At 44.1% G+C, this 16,211-nt stretch overlaps 1 protein-coding gene and 1 non-coding gene across 5 annotated transcripts in view; one reads left to right on the forward strand and one right to left on the reverse strand.

Annotated features, from left to right (window-relative positions):
• Positions 1 to 16,211, forward strand: part of NUP85 (nucleoporin 85) — a 36,962-nt gene that overhangs the window by 11,822 nt on the left and 8,929 nt on the right. For 2 of the 4 annotated variants that reach the window (XM_045045156.1, XM_011289359.3), the window contains exons 4-11: positions 1,574 to 1,710; positions 2,243 to 2,286; positions 3,296 to 3,365; positions 4,532 to 4,653; positions 9,351 to 9,485; positions 9,599 to 9,721; positions 9,922 to 10,053; positions 10,705 to 10,811. In XM_045045156.1, coding sequence (XP_044901091.1) covers positions 1,574 to 1,710; positions 2,243 to 2,286; positions 3,296 to 3,365; positions 4,532 to 4,653; positions 9,351 to 9,485; positions 9,599 to 9,721; positions 9,922 to 10,053; positions 10,705 to 10,811 — 870 coding nt within the window. The remainder of the gene's footprint in view (positions 1 to 1,573; positions 1,711 to 2,242; positions 2,287 to 3,295; positions 3,366 to 4,531; positions 4,654 to 9,350; positions 9,486 to 9,598; positions 9,722 to 9,921; positions 10,054 to 10,704; positions 10,812 to 16,211) is intronic. The other 2 variants (XM_045045157.1, XM_003997142.5) reach the window with 1 other exon arrangement.
• LOC111557970 lies at positions 98 to 204 on the reverse strand. The gene has a single exon (XR_002738368.2). It is a non-coding gene; the product is annotated as a U6 spliceosomal RNA (small nuclear RNA).

Consider the following 16,211-nt stretch of genomic DNA (forward strand, 5'->3'; position numbering starts at 1 on the left):
CTATTCTTTTTTTGATTTAATTCCAGGATAATTAACATACAGTGTTATGTTATTTTCAGTTGTGCAATATAGTGATTTAACAATTCTATATGTTCTAAAAAATATGGAACACTTCACAAACTTGAATGTCATCCTTGCTCAGGGACCATGCCAGTCTTCTCTGTATTGTTCCAATATTAGTATATGTGCTACTGAAGTAAGCATGCTGTTCATTTTTAAATGGAACGAATAGGTGGTCTTTAGGTCTCTTCTTCTAGAACTGTTTTTGTTGCTAAGGACTGCATCTTGGTAACTAAACCAGTTACTTTCTTGTGGATGTTTGTTATGTTTTGTCATTTTCTTTTTTTTTTTTTAATGTTTATTTATTTTGAAAGAGCGTGCATGCATGTGTGCTCACAGGAAGGGCAGAGAGAGGGAGAGAGAGAATCCTAAGCAGGCTCGGTGCTGTCAGTACAGAGCCCAATGTGGGGCTGGATCTCATGAACCATGAGATCATGACCTGAGCTTAACCGAATGAGCCACCCAGGCGCCCCGTCACTTCCTTTTTTAAAAAGACTTTATCTTGAAGTGATTTTGGATTTACAGAAAAGGTACAAGAATAATGGATTACTGCATATCCTTCATCTAGCTTTATAATGTTAATATCTATATGTTACCATATTACTGTCACTTAAACCAGGAAACTTAAACATCAATGCAGTGTGCTTGAAGACTTCATTTGAATTTCACCAGTTTTTACACTAATGGCCTTTTTTTCTCTTCTGTGACTGAGGTTGCATTTAATTTTTTTCCCATAGTCTTCTTTATGACTTTGACACTTTTGAAAAATATTGGCCAGTTATTTTGGTGCTGTCCCTCCATTTGGGTTTGTCTGTTTTCTCATGATTAGACAAAGGTTATGTATCGTTTTTGAGATCATGCATTTTTAGTAAGAATACCACAGAACTGGTATGATGTGTCTTCAGTACATCATATTATGGGGTTTATGAAGTTTTATTACGGAGCTTATTGACCTTCATCACTTGGTTAATGTGGTTTCTACTGGGTTTCTCCACTGTAAAATTACCATCTTTCCTTTGTAACTAATGGGTATTTGGAGGAGAAACTTTGAGATTATGCAAATTCTATTTCTCTTTAAATTTTCAACCATTATTTTTAGTGTCTATCAGTAGATCTCATTTGCAACAATTAATATCACTATGGATTCGGGGATATTTATTTATTTAAAATAATTTTTTTATGTTTTTATTTTATTTTTGAGAGAGAGACACAGTGAAAGCGGGGGAGGGGCAGAGAGAGATGGAGATAGAATCTGAAGCAGGCTCCAGGCTCTGAGCTGTCAGCGCAGAGCTCAACGCGGGGCTCAAACTCCCGGACTGCAAGATCATGACCTGAGCTGAAGTCGGACGCCTAACTGACTGAACCACCCAGGAGCCCCTCCGGGATATTTTTTGTACTCAATGGGTTATCTTATATGTTACTTATTTTGATGCTAAAGTTGTTCCAGCTTAGGCCGTTAAGACTCCTTCAGGTTGGCTCCTGTATTTGAGCAAGCTCTTATCTTCTATTGCAGACTTCCTTGCTTTTTGTCACTACAAGATGCTCCATGTTCCTGTTGTATGTCATTTCATTTTTGTAGATTGGTCCGAGTGAGTAAGAACTACCGATCAGTCATAAGAGCCTGTATGGAGGAAATGCACCAGGCTGCAAGTAAGGATTTTGTGTGTGTACATGTTACAGTAATTGAAATGTTTGTCAATACTGCAAGGTAAAGTCTATTTGACTTTACAGTTCAAAAATCTTACTTTCCCATCTTACGTAACCTAATATTTTGGCAATGGTCTTGAGTACGTTTTTCAAGTTAGAACATACTGAGTTGACAGGTGTGAGACTAACGGCCAAATTAAAGATCTTTGAAATCATATTCCCAGTTCTTTTACTTTCACAATTTAAAGTCACCATAACCTTGAGAGCCATGTGATTTCTGGGTGCTGAGTAAAGTCTTTTATAACATGATGGTCTCTGTTCTGTTGCAGTTGAAAGTGTTGCTTGTAACTTAAGGGCATTGGGTTTGCAAATCATTGATCTGCAACGAAGAGATATGAAGCACTTTTTAAAACTTACAGTGAAAATTGGTAGTCATTAGAGGAAATAGGCACAAGCAAAGAACCTTGTATATGAAGCTATAACTATGAGACTAAAAGTTTCATTGCTTACTTCAAAATGTTTTGTGTTTTGTTAGTTGCTGCTAAAGATCCAGCCAGTGGTCGCCAGTTCAGCAGCCAGGTAGGGGCGCCGCCTGCCTTTGTTGTGCTGGCACCGTTCTGTCCTTCTGCATCCTCAGCACCCACCTGGGGTGGCTTTGCAGTCATTGTTATGTACAAGTCCTTCTTCTTACCAGGTAGACAGGCAACTCCTCGGGGGCGGTAAGGATCATCTTGAACTTCTTGGTGCCCCCTTCAAGGCATAATGCATTGGAACACAAGGGTGTGCCTGATAAGTACTTGTATGAATTTACAATTCTTATGGGGAAATATCAGTCCTAACCACATTGTGTCACCTGAGGTAGTGAACTGAGCTTTTGGAACCACTGCTTATTTTTATAAGCTGGACTCTGCTCGTGACCCAGCATTTTTACTGAGTTGTTTATTTTGTTGGAGCTGGAAGATGGCTGAAAGAATTCTCTTTCTTTGGTAGAATCTTGATAGTGTTCAAGCTCAGTAGTGAGTAGGGATTGGTGCAGCAAAGCATTTATTTTCTCTGAATAAGGTCGTCTGTGTTTTTGTATGAAAGGATGGTGGGGAAGGGAACTGAATATTTCCTAGGGCAGGGTCCATACCTGACTTATTTTTGGGTCTTATATTAGGTTTGCTTTTTAGTAGACTTTCTTAAACTTTAGTCCCTTGATACCACCTTCATTATTTTTGGTTTATCTGTAGAATTCTTAATATTATTTACTGAATAAATTTTTCTAAAAATCATCTTCCATTTTACTCAGAGCCTCTTTCTAAATCCTAATATTCAAGACCATGGGCGTGATGGGCTAATTATATTTTTCTATAACGCACATTAAACTAAAATGAGAACTATTAAAAAAAAAACAATGTTAGTCTGCGTACCATCCCCTAAAATTCTCTCACTGAATTCCCTGTGGGAAATCCTGTGGGATTTCCATAGGAATATTCAGTAAATGTTGGGTTAATAATGAATGACCATCATGTGCTTCATTCCTTTGCTCTGAGAGCAAATATCAGGAATGTTTTCAGTTACAGTCTTGTCTCCATTTCTTCCTTAGGTCTCCATTTTGTCAGCAATGGAGCTTATTTGGAATCTTTGTGAGATTCTTTTTATTGAAGTAGCCCCAGGTGAGCATGGAATCATCCCTTCCCAACATCAAAGGTGTCTACCTTTCCTGCATGTCATGATGAGAGTTTAATTGCCCAGAATGCTCTTTTCATCACTCTACATCAACGTAACCATCAGAAAGTTGTACGTAACACCCAAAGAAGCCTGCCATTTTGTCACCTCTTAGAAAATGCCTCCTGAAAACCTAAAATGTTAGGCTGGTGGCCCCCGAAAAACACCAGTAAAACATGTTAAACTGCTGTATGACAGGGGTGGTCAGTATTTATGTTGTGGACTGGTCAAGCTTATGAAAGTTTTAGGAGAAGTCAGGGGAGGGGCATGGAATGGGTTCTCCCTCCTAGCCTCAGAAGGAGCCAACTCTGCTTACTGCTTGATCTCAGACTTCTGGCCTCCAGAAGTGTGAAATTAAATAAAGGTCTGTTGAAAAATTTAAAAGAAAGAGAAACTTTTAAGGATGTGAGGGATTATATGGTGGGAGGCAAAGTCACTTGGAGAATTCTGTCACCAGTGATTGGGGCAGGGGCAGCCCTACACGTGAACTGTCCATTCTGAATTATTGCATGTTCTTGAACCAAATTGTGGGCGGTACGGTATCCTTGCTCTCTGTGGAGGTGCTGCAGGCTTTTTTTTTTTTTTTTTGTATCTCTTGATAGTTTATGTTTGCTGTTACCCATAAATGAGTGTTAGTAATCTCTGTAGTCATAGCTTTTTACTCCCATTCCTGCTAAAGTCCTGAGCAACTTGAAATGAAAATTAGTTGTTTCTATGTTTACTGCCTCCAGTATATCTTGAGGGCTGTTGCTGTGTTTCTGTCATTGTTGCTTACCTAGCACCTAATCAGTACCAGTCCCTAAGTGGCTGTTCCTTACCTGGCCATTGCACACTGCATCGTTGTGAAGAATTGGGGGTGGTGAAAGTGGTGAGATTCAGCCCTATCAAAGATTCAGTGAAAGGTGGAGCTGCCTGGCTCAGAGGAAGTATTCCTAAAGGTCCATTTGTCAGCCCAGTCCTTTATTCAGGACCATATGTGTGCCCACCTACGAGGGATAAACCGCTTCTCCATAGTTCTCTTCTCTGCCCTGTACTTTCTGTCCGTACTGTGGGAAAGTGGAATTTGCTACAGATGAAGCTGAGGTTTGTGTGTGACAAGAGTCTTTCCTCCTAGCCGGCCCTCTCCTCCTCCACCTCCTTGACTGGGTCCGACTGCATGTATGTGAGGTGGACAGTTTGTTGGCAGATGTCCTGGGCAGTGAGAATCCAAGCAAGCATGAGAGCTTCTGGAACTTGGTAAGGACCTCATGCAGGTTGGGCCTTCCTGACTTTCACCTCACAGTGTTTTCCCAGTATTCATAGGCAGGCCTGAGGGTTGCCTGCTGAGCCTGCTCACACTCAGACTGGCTTTTGGGTCTGTGATTATGGAGATGCTCTTAGATCTTTGCTTCCCTGATCCACAGAAGAGTTTAGAACTAAGTTGTCGTGTAAAAAAAAGTAATGCTTTGTAGGCTTTCTGGTGAGCAGGGAAATTTAGTTTCTTTGTGAATCCAAGGAAGAGAAGAGAAGATGGGGTAATACAAACCTGATTGATAGGGGCTGGGGGTGGGAGCTTAATGTAAATAAGCATGAGGGGTTTTGAGGTGATAGAAATGTTATAAAACTGGATTGTAATGATGGTGCACAACTCTGTAAACTTACTACTTAAATAGGTGAATGTTGGTGGTGTGTAAATTATAGGTCCATACAGCTATTAAAGATTGATGATCCTGAAGTCATTTTGGATTATCAGTTTGGGAGTCAACAGGTCTCAGGGGCGCCTGGGTGGCTCAGTTGGTTAAGTGTCCAACTTTGGCTCAGGTCATGATCTCGTAGTTCGTGAGTTCGAGCTCCATATTGGGCTCTGCACTGACAGTACAGAGCCTGCTTGGAATTCTCTCTCTTCTCTCTCTCTGCCTCTCACCCACTCGCACTTTCTCTCTCTCTCTCAAGATAAATAAAAACTTAAAAAAAAACAACAACCGTGAAGAAGGTCAGCATGTCTCTTGGTGTTGTGTGTGTGTGTGTACGTATGTATGTATGTATGTACGTATTCTGTGCCTATGAAAGCAATGTTTTTTTCCATTTACCTTTCCTGACTTGTGACCCATTTGGGAGGGCCTGGGGAGAAGATTGCAGTTGACCTGAATAATGGAAGGTTGATTAAACTTATAAAATATGGAATTCAGGTAAAGAATTGTTGCCTTTGAGACAGGAAATCTTGGGCCCAGATTTTGAGTCTCTGATTCATTCACTGAATATTTATCAAGCATTCCTGTTTGCAAGGCACTGGGGAAAACAACTATGACCAAAGTGGGCAAGGATTCCTGCTCTTCTGAGTCTTACATCTTGGGTGGGGAGACAGAAAATAAATACAGAAACAAGTAAAATATGTAGCATGCCTCACAGTGAAGCCCAGTGGTATGGAGAGCAGGGGAGTCCGGGAAGGCCACCCTCATGAGGTGATATGGGAGGAGGGGCGCTGGGCCAAAGGAGGGGAAAGAGCATTGCAGGCAGTGAGACCTGCAAGCGCTCTGACCTGGAGGCACAGAGGGACGAGGAGCAGAGGGAGCAAGGGCTGGAGTTGGGGAGGTAAGGGCAGAGAGCCAAAGGGCCAGATCATAGGGCCCCCTGGACTGTCCTAGGACTTTAGCTTTGAGAGAGGCTGTAGAGCAGAGTGGTAGGAACATGGTCTGTGGTGCCAAACTGCCTGGGTTAGCGTCCCAGCTCTGCCTCTGACTAGCTGTGGGGTCTTGAATGAGTTATTTAACTGCCGTTAGTTTCTTCTGTGCAACAGGGATAGTGATCAGATCATGTTTAAGATCATGTAATGATGAAATTAAAGCACATAAATGTGTGTAAGCTGGTTGATAGACACAGAGCTCCTGTTTTACCTTGGAGTCAGATGGGGTGAGGGGGGCTTTGGAGAGCTGAGCAAAGGTACACCATGATCTGATGTAGGTTTTCAAGGCTCTTTGGCTGCCCTACTGAGGACGGAGCAAGGGCAGAAGCAGAGACCAGTCTAGAGGCTATGGTACTAAACCAGGCAAAGATGTTGGGGACTTGGACAAGTGTAGGAGCTGAGCAGAGGAGGTCGTGAGAATTGATTAGATTCTGGTGCAGCTTACAGATACAGTTGGTGAGATTTGCTAATAGATTGGATGTGCATGCGTTGGATGTGCGTGTGTGTGTGTGTGTGTGTGTGTGTGTGTGTGTGTGTAAGAAGAGAAGGTAGGATGATCAGGTTGGTGAGTTGGAGGCATCTGGGTGTTTACTTTTAGACATGCTATGTTTAAGATGCCTATAAAATCCAAGTGGAGACACTGACTAAGGCTGTAAGATATACAAGTCTGGAATCCAGAGAAGGAAGTCCAGATTAGAGAAATTGGGGATTTGTCAGCATATATATCCTTGGCTTTTTTCAGCATGACTTAGTAAGGGAGAATGTTACTATGTATGTTTTACATATATACTTGTGTGTATATTACTGTTGATTGTCATTATTCATAACGGTTAGGGTCTGTAAAGTTGCCTGGAACATTGTATTACTGATTACTGTAATACAGGGTTCTTCTGGCCTCTGATCATGTTTTGTCAGCTGATCAGTATGTAACCTTGTGTTATATATGTTTTTGTTTAAAAAGATACCTTATTAAATATATATTATTGATTCCTGGGGTGCCTAGGTGGCTCAGTCGGTTTAGCGTTCAACTTCGGCTCAGGTCACTATCTCACAGTTTGTGGGTTCGAGCCCTGCGTGAGGCTCTGTGCTGACAGCTCAGAGCCTGGAGCCTGCTGTGTCTCCCTCTCTCTCTCTGACCCTCACCCGCTTGCACTCTGTCTCTCAAAAATAAGTGGATATTAAAAGAAATTTTTAATATATATCACTGACTCCTTAACATTGAACTTATGGCTAAAAGCCTTGTAATGCATGCCTGAATGAAGCTTATCTGACATGTATTTTCTCCCTATCGGCCTTCATTAACACTTAAAAACACTGTATAGGGGTGCCTGGGTGGCTCAGTTGGTTGAGCGTCGGACTTCAACTCAGGTCACGATCTCGCAGTCCGTGAGTTTGAGCCCCGCATCGGGCTCTGTGCTGACAGCTCGGAGCCTGGAACCTGCTTCCGATTCTGTGTCTCCCTCTCTCTGCCCCTCCCCCGTTCATGCTCTGTCTCTCTCTGTCTCAAAAATAAATAAACGTTAAAAAAAATTAAAAAATAAAAATAAAAAAAGTTAAAACACTGTATAGCACTTCACTATGCTCAGAGGCTCAGGAAAAAGCACAGACATACAGGGGAGCTTGGGTGGCTCAGTCGTTAAGCATCTGACTCTTGGTTTCTGCTCAGGTCATGATCTTACTATGGTTCATGAGTTTGAGCCCCACATTGGGCTCTGCACTCCCAGCACAGAGCCTGCTTAGGATATTCTCATTCTCTCTCTCTCTCTCTCTCTCTCTCTCTCTCTCTCTCTCTCTCTCTCCCCCCCCCCCCCCCCCGCACTCAGACTCTCTCTCTTTCAAAATAAATAAACTTAAAAAAAAAAGACTGAAAAAAATATACAAAAAAAGACTGAAAAAAATATACAAAAAAAGTGGTACTAAATAGATCCTGGAAAAGATACTTGTTTAGTGTGAGTTGATACAAGAAGGTAGAGCACCACCTATTTAACCTCAGCTGCAAATGTGCATATCAAGTGACTCAAATTTTTTGCCATTCTACACATGTCCACAAGTAATGGTGAAAGTACATCATATAATGATTTGGGGGTTACAAGTAGGCAAATTCAGAAACATGAAATCTATGAATAAACAGGATTGACTATATTGAGTGTATGCATCTGTGCATCTGTTTATTTGAACTGAAACTTATGAATCAATTTGTATTTGAAAGATTGAACTGAAACTTATAAATCAATCTTATTTATACTGTGCCATTTTCTGTTTTATTCATTAAGTAAATTCTACGTCTAACGTGGGTCTTGAACTCGTGACTCCAAGATCAAGAATCACATGCTCTACTGACTGAGCCAGCTAGGCACCCTTATTTCATTTTTTCATTTTTTTTTTTCTTCAAAGTTGATTTATTTTGAGAGATAGCAGGGACAGGGGAGGGGGCAGAGAGAGAGGGAAAGAAAGAGAATCCCAAGCAGGCTCTGCGCTGTCAGAGCGGATCCTGTCACGGAGCTTGATTCCCATGAACCACGAGATCATAACCTGAGCCAAAATCAAGAGTTGGATGCTTAACCTACTGAGCCACCCAGGTGCCCCCCCCCCCATCATTTATTTTTAAAATGTTGGTTGCAGTGGTGCCTGGATGGCTCAATTAAGCCTCTGACTTTGGTTCTGGTCATGATCTCACATTTCGTGAGTTCGATCCCCGCTTCTCGCTCTCTATTTCTGTCCCTTGCTCACTTGTGCCCTCTTGAAAAATAAAAATTAAATAAATATAAGATATAAAATAAATACTGTTTAAAAATTTAAAAAAGGGGGCGCCTGGGTGGCTCAGTTGGTTGAGCATCTGACTTCGGCTCAGGTCATGTTCTCACGGTTCATGGGTTTGAGCCCCGCGTTGGGCTCTGTGCTGACAGCTCGGAGCCTGGAGCCTGCTTCAGATTCTGTGTCTCCCTCTCTATCTGTTCCTCCCCTGCTCATGCTCTGTCTTTCTGTCTCTCTCTCTCAAAAATGAATAAAGATTAAAAAAAATTTTTTTAAGATATAAAATAAACAATAAAATATATAATATATAAAAAGTATGTTGGTTGCAATCTGTGATGGGTTACAACATGCAGTTTGAAAAGTATGGTTTAGGTTAAAACCATGAGACTAGATGAGCTAGATTACCTCTGGAGGAAAGGAACTATCATACTTCCCCAACGTAGGAAGTTAAAATGTGGATCGAGGAGACTGACTTCCAGGCCTTACTTGAATGCTTATGTTCTTGGTGTCCTCCCAGGTGACCATCTTGGTGCTACAGGGCCGGCTGGATGAGGCCCGGCAGATGCTCTCCAAAGAAGCCGACGTCAGCCCCACCTCTGCGGGCATGTGCCGAATTCTGGGGGACCTGATGAGGACAATGCCCGTTCTCAGTGTATGTGGGAGCAGACCTGCTCTGTTGGGCCATGAGATATGGGTTTGTTCACTAAGCACAAGGGGTCACTCACTGTGAGTGGCAATGGCATCTCACTGTGTCTTTCCCCTTAGCCTGGAAACACCCAGACGCTGACAGAGCTGGAGCTGAAGTGGCAGCACTGGCATGAGGAATGTGAGCGTCATCTCCAGGATGGCACGTTCGCCTCCAGTCCTCACCTGGAGTCTCTCTGCAAGGTCTGTGGGAAGGAAGTTCAGGTTGGGGTCCAAGTTGGAGCTGTGGTTCCAGTGCAGCAATAGCAGGAACATGATGGACAGGGCTGTCCATCATCTCTGTCATGAAGGAGAGAGCTTTCAGACCAAATGCTCTACTTGAGATTAGGAGAGTTAATAGAGAAGTTGCCCCTGGAACTAAAGGAAAATGTCTCTCTCCTTAGATCATGCTGGGAGATGAAGCTGCCTTGTTGGAGCAAAAGGAACTTCTGAATAACTGGTATCATTTCCTAGTGACCCGGCTCCTGTACTCTCATCCCACAGTAAAACCCATTGACCTGCACTTCTATGCCCAGGTGAGCCTGAGCTTTAAGGAGTGGGAGGAGGGAGTAGGAATCATGGGGGTAGGTCATTTTCAGTGTGTGGCCTCTTTGAGTCGAACCTCCCTGGAGAACAGGAAAGGTCTTTCCTTTTGCACCCCCTTTTTTTTAAGTTTATCTTTTTTTAGTAATCTCTACCTCCAACTTGGGGCTCAGACTCATGACCTCAGAGATCAAGAGTTGCGTGCTCTTCTGACTGAGCCAGCCAGGCTCAATCAATTAATTGAACAAGAGACAGCATGTATTCGTGAGCAGGGTAGGGGCAGAGGGAGAGAGAGAATCTTAAGCAGGCTCCACGCTCAGTGCAGGGGCCAATGCAGGGCTCAATTCCAAGACCCTGACATCGTGACCTGAACCAAAATCAAGAGTTGAATGTTCAACCAACTGAGCCATCCGGGTGCCCCTCTTTATTTTTTAAGTCCTCTGTCCCCAACATGGGGCTCAAAGCATGACCCCAGAGGTGAAGAGTTGCATGCTCTTCCAACTGAGCTAACTCAGCATCCCCTACTTTGGCCCTTGTTGAGGGACCCATCATCCTTCTCCAGGGTTCCCTACACAGAAGCCCTACCTGCCCCCTTGAGTCTCTGCTTACATCTGGGAATTGAGTTGGTCACCACCTTTCCACAGTCCAGCCTTGACCTGTTTCTGGGAGGAGAGAGCAGCCCAGAACCCCTGGACAACATCTTGATGGCGGCCTTTGAATTTGACATCCACCAAGTGATCAAGGAGTGCAGGTAGGACCTGCTACACCCCCACCATTCTGTCTTGAGGTGTGCAGTTCAGCGGCATTAAGTGTATTCCCAGTGTTGTGCAACCATCACTACCATTCTTTTTTTAAGTTTCGTTTTACTTTGACAGACCATGCGCAAGTGCACATGTGCACAGGAAAGCAGGGGAGAGGGAGGGAGAGAGAATCCTAAGAGGCTCCACACTATCAGTGCAGATCCCGATGCAGGGCTGGAACTCAAGAACTGTGAATCAGACACTTAACCGATGAGCCACCCAGGCGCCCCTCCACCATCCTTTTTTAGAATGTCTTGTTCCTTCTCACTGGTGTCTTAACTTTCTTCCCACAGACATGCTCTTCTCCTAGGCCACATGTAGGTAGATCCTGGCTTCTCTCTGGACAAGCTTGGGGACCTTCCTAAGGCTTGGGGGCTACTGTATTTACAGCAGTTTTCATTTCAGGGATGTTTACTTGAACAACATTGCAGTAAATTACTTTGGTATTTAAAATCCGTAAAAAGCCAGCAGACCTATTTCTTGGAACCTGATGGATATGCATACCACCTTAAGGGACAGTACTTCTCATTAGTTTCCCTCTCTAGTGAGCCAAGGGCTACCACACCAGCAAACTGCTGGTTGAGTCTGTTTAGAGCAGGGATTCTACACCACCCCTCTCCTCAAAAGGGTATCTTGTCATCGCATTGAACCTTCAGCAAGGCTGGAAAAGGAGTATCAGACATAATGAATCACAGGTAAAGCTTACTAGGAGTTTCCATACATAGGAAGTCAGACACAATTTATCTTCCCTTCTTGTGCATCCTGGACAAGTGGGTATTGAATTGAAGACTCCCGGAAGGGAGAGAGTTGGGAACTATAGCAGATGACCATGCTCAACTATCAAATTCACTGATCTCGACTGGATAATTTTTATTTATGTATGTATGTATGTATGTATGTATGTATGTATGTATTTATTTATTTATGGGACAGAGAGAGACAGAGCATGAACGGGGGAGGGGCAGAGAGAGAGGGAGACACAGAATCGGAAACAGGCTCCAGGCTCTGAGCCATCAGCCCAGAGCCCGACGCGGGGCTCGAACTCACGGACCGCGAGATCGTGACCTGGCTGAAGTCGGACGCTTAACCGACTGCGCCACCCAGGCGCCCCATCGACTGGATAATTTTTAATAGATTTGGACAGTGGGAAGGGATCCTTTCCTGCTATGCTCCTGTTGGAGCGAAAAGAGAACCAGGGCTTGAAGAAAATGGTGCTAGATTTGGAGAAAGAAAACCGAGTTTTATGTCTATATATCCTTTTCACAGACCTGTAGTTGGAGCTGGAAGGTGACTCAGAATCCAGCTGATGAGGGGCATCTGCACGGAACCGTTAGTGAGAATCACTTACAAAGGCACACACGTGTCATTTGGCTTTGTCATTGCCTCAGCCTATAATTTGGAGTAATAGGCATTCCCAAATATACTGTCTGTTATAGTACTGGGTTATTTCCATTAAGGCTTCCTTCAGAAGCCACATCTGAATTTTTAGGAACAAATCAGATTTGAACAGAACCAGGAGGAAGGATAATGAAAAGGGAAAACACCCTGTTCTTTGCAGTGACAGTAGAAGAAAAGGGAATGCCAGAGAAGAGGAGTGGCTTTCATGAGTGCCCCAGAAAATGGCATCACCCTCCTCCTACTCACACATAGGGATCAGGCTCTCAGCCCCTCAGTCTGAGCACCTCTGTCTCCTGGCAAGCAGGAAAGAGTCTAAAGTATTTCTGTTTGCTATAAACTTTGGAGTGTGGGTTTTTCTAAAACATTTTTTTAACATTTTTTTTTTTTCTTCTTGAGACTGAGTGTGAGTCGGGGAGGGGCAGAGAGAGTGAGATACAGAATCCGAAGCAGGCTTCAGGTTCTGAGCTGTCATCAGAGAGCCTGACTTTGGGGCTTGAACCCACAAACTGCGAGATCAAGACCTGAGCCAAAGTCGGACACTCAACCAACTGAACCACCCAGGCACCCCTGGAGCTTGGGTTTTTCTGATCCGGGAGCTACTTCCTACTCTGTTCTGAAAGAGGCACCATAATGCAAGTCTTGAAACCTCATCCCAGAAACTGGAGGAAAGGCTGAAGTACCTTTAGAGAGAGTAGTAGAGCTTTAGGAATGTGCCCTCCTGGATGGGGAAGGATTGGATTTGGCATTTTACGAATACTTGGTTTCTCTTGGTTTGTACCAGTCAGACCCAAGCTTAGTTCCTGGGAAAGTGGGGAACGTCTGGTGTTGGGCCAGTGGGCTGGTGATGTAGGCAAGTCTCGCAGCTTTCTTTGGGTATGACGTCAACTGGGTTCATGACTACCCTGTAAAGGGGAATGAAGGGAATCCTTTCTAAAGGTGCTAAAAAGGAGATTTCTAAATGAGTATTCGATGATCCCCATGTTAGCCAGACCCTGAGAGGCACAAAGGGCAGTGAAGGGTGCTGAAGTGGAGCATAAAGGCCCTCAGAGGCCATAGTTCATCAGCCCTTGCTGGAGAGCTGCATGTTTGCCTATTATCCCCACAGCCGAAAGGAGAAGTTGGGAATCCTCCAAGTGCTCATTTCCTCCTCTCTGGCTTACAGCTTCCTCTAAAAGCCAGTTCCTTGCTACCTGGCAAAAGGAAACAGGGAGCTGGCATGTACTTCACTGGGAGCTAGGCAGGATGGCAGCTTTCTGGTGCCCTTAAAGTCCTGTCACAATATTGAACTAGAAGGAAACAGGTCTTCCTTCAAAAATTAAGAAGAGGTCCAGTTTAATGTTTACCCAATCTAGAATCTTCTTGCTAGAACTTTGTCCCGGCCCATAACTTTGGCTGCAGATTGTGGCGGTGTGCAGACCCTCACACACCATTTACAGAAGAAGGTCCACAGCCGCCAGAGCTCAGTTAGGTAGTGGTTGCTGCAGAGGTGCCAAAACAAGATATAGGAGTTGGGGTGAGGGGGCAACAGTGGCCCAGTGCAGGGCAAACAGTCCCGTGGAGAGTTACACTTGTTTGCTCTGGGTAGGGCCTTCGCCATGGCTGGTCTTCCCAGCTCCACAATTTTCTCTTTTCTAGCAGAGGCCACTCCAGAGCTGTTGAGTCTTCCTCAAACATTTTTGAACAATGAGGCTGTTTGCTTGGTTTGTATAGAGGTTGCCTTGGGAATTCTCCATCGTTTGTGTGTGAAGCTCCAAAATCTTCACAAGTTGAGACTTGTCTGGCTTTGCAGGGAGGGTGTGGCGGCCTTGTTCAACACTCCATCCTGTCTTGGTCACTCGAACAGTGTCATTAGCACCCTGCCTTCAGTGGTCGCTGCCCTGTGGCCTTGGAGGCTGCTGTATCCCTTTGGGAGATGCTTGAGGGCTGCCAGACTAGGGCATGCTGTGGCTCTTCAGCCACCTCACTGGCTGTCTCACTAACTGTCACATCAGTCTGGGCAACAGCAGCTGTTCAGGAGGGCCGAGGTACCATCTCCCTTCACCCATCCTTTATGCCCCACACTGTGCCAAGCTTTGCGATTATAGCAGTTTTTCTTGTATTCCTGAATGTATTATCTAGGCCAGATGTTGTGGAACCCCTTAAGAGAGGACTCTATATCAGATTGTAAGGTGAGGAAAAGCTTCTCAAAGTGGAGTCCTGAAAAGTTCAGCCAAAAACATCATTTTGGGCAGAAACAAAAACATAGGGAAAGACAGGAAAGAAAGAAGGCCTGTTACCTGCTGAAGGAACTGTAAACATCTCTTAGGACCAAAACACTAAGTGAGGGGTTGAAATGACAGAGGTCAGAAAGGAGTCAGGTTATCAAGGACCAGATACACTGTACACAGTAGTTTTGATTGTATCCAAATGGGGAGCCACTGAGGATTTTAGCAGGATAGTGCTGTGAAATTTGTATTTGAGAAAGAACAATCTGAAGAGTGTGGAGGACAGCAAGGCTGGCAGCTGGTAACTTAACAAAATTACTAAAATGGTTAGTAATTACAGTAATGGTGATAATAGTTAAGATTTACTAGACTAACTTTTAATGGATTATTTCAATTTATCTTGGAACAGACCTTTGAGATGGGTGCCTTTTTTTTTTTTTAAGTTTATTTACTTATTTTGGGGTGCCTGGGTGGCTCAGTCGGTTAAGCGTCTGACTCTGGATTTTAGTTCAGGTCATGGTCTCATGATTTGTGAGTTGGAGCCCTCCAATGGGCTCTGTGCTGGCAGTGCGGAGCCTGCTTGGAATTCTGTCTCTCCTCTCTCTGCGCCACAGCACAGAGCCCCACGTGGGGCATCGATCTCATGATCATGACCCAAGCCAAAATCAGAAGTTGGACACTTAACTGACAGCCATCCAGGTGCCCTGAGATAAAAAGTGCTGTTTTTTTCTTTTCTTCTTTATTATTTTTTTTTAACGTTTATTCATTTTTGAGAGAGACAGAGCATGAGCAGGGCAGGGACAGAGAGAGGGAGACACAGAATCTGAAGCAGGCTCCAGGCTCTGAGCCGTCAGCACAGAGCCCAACGCGGGGCTCGAACTCACAGACCGTGAGATCACGACCTGAGCAGAAGTCGGACGCTCAACCGAGTGAGCCACCCAGGCGCCCCAAAAGTGCTGTTTTTTTCAAGCCTATCTCACATATGAGGGAAGTGAGCCCTGGTAAAGTCACACTGCCAGCTAACAAGTGCCCTGTGGCTGTTTGGCCCCAAAGCCACTTGCTAAAGCCCATACAGTTTGCTGAGCTCTTAAGCACTAATGAAGCCATCAAGAAGTTCTATTAACTTCAAAATTATCTCACAACTGCTTACTTCTCGTTCCCTCCTCAGCTGCCACCACCATTATCAACAGCCTGAACTATTGCAGGTTGAAGGGCTTCACCACTGTCCCCATCTCTACATTGTCCATTTGGACACAACCGTTCGAGTACTCTTTTCAGTCTTTAAGTTTTTATTTAAATTCCCATTAGTTAACACACAGTATAGTACTAGTTTCAGGTGAACAGTATGGTGATTCATCACTTCCATACAACACCCGGCGCCCATCACAAGTGCACTCCTTAATCCCCATCACCTATTTAACCCATCTCTCCACCTCCTTCCCCTCTGGTAACTATCAGTTTGTTCTCTAGAGTTAAGAGTCTCTTTCTTGGATTGCCTCTTTTCTCTCTCTTTTTTATTCCCTCTTTGCTCATTTTAAGATTTTATTTTATTTTAAACATTTATTTTTCTTAAGTTTATTCATTTTGAGAGAGAGCATGGGGGAAGGGCAGAGAGGGAGAAAGGGAGAGAGAGAATCCGAAGCAGGCTCCACATGTTCAGTGCAGAGCCCAGTGCAGGGCTTGAACTCATGAACCATGAGATCATGACCTGAGCCGAAATCAATTTGGACGCTTAACCGATTGAGCCAC

This window comes from Felis catus, chromosome E1 (assembly GCF_018350175.1).
Source record: "Felis catus isolate Fca126 chromosome E1, F.catus_Fca126_mat1.0, whole genome shotgun sequence".
Classification (NCBI taxonomy): domain Eukaryota; kingdom Metazoa; phylum Chordata; class Mammalia; order Carnivora; family Felidae; genus Felis; species Felis catus.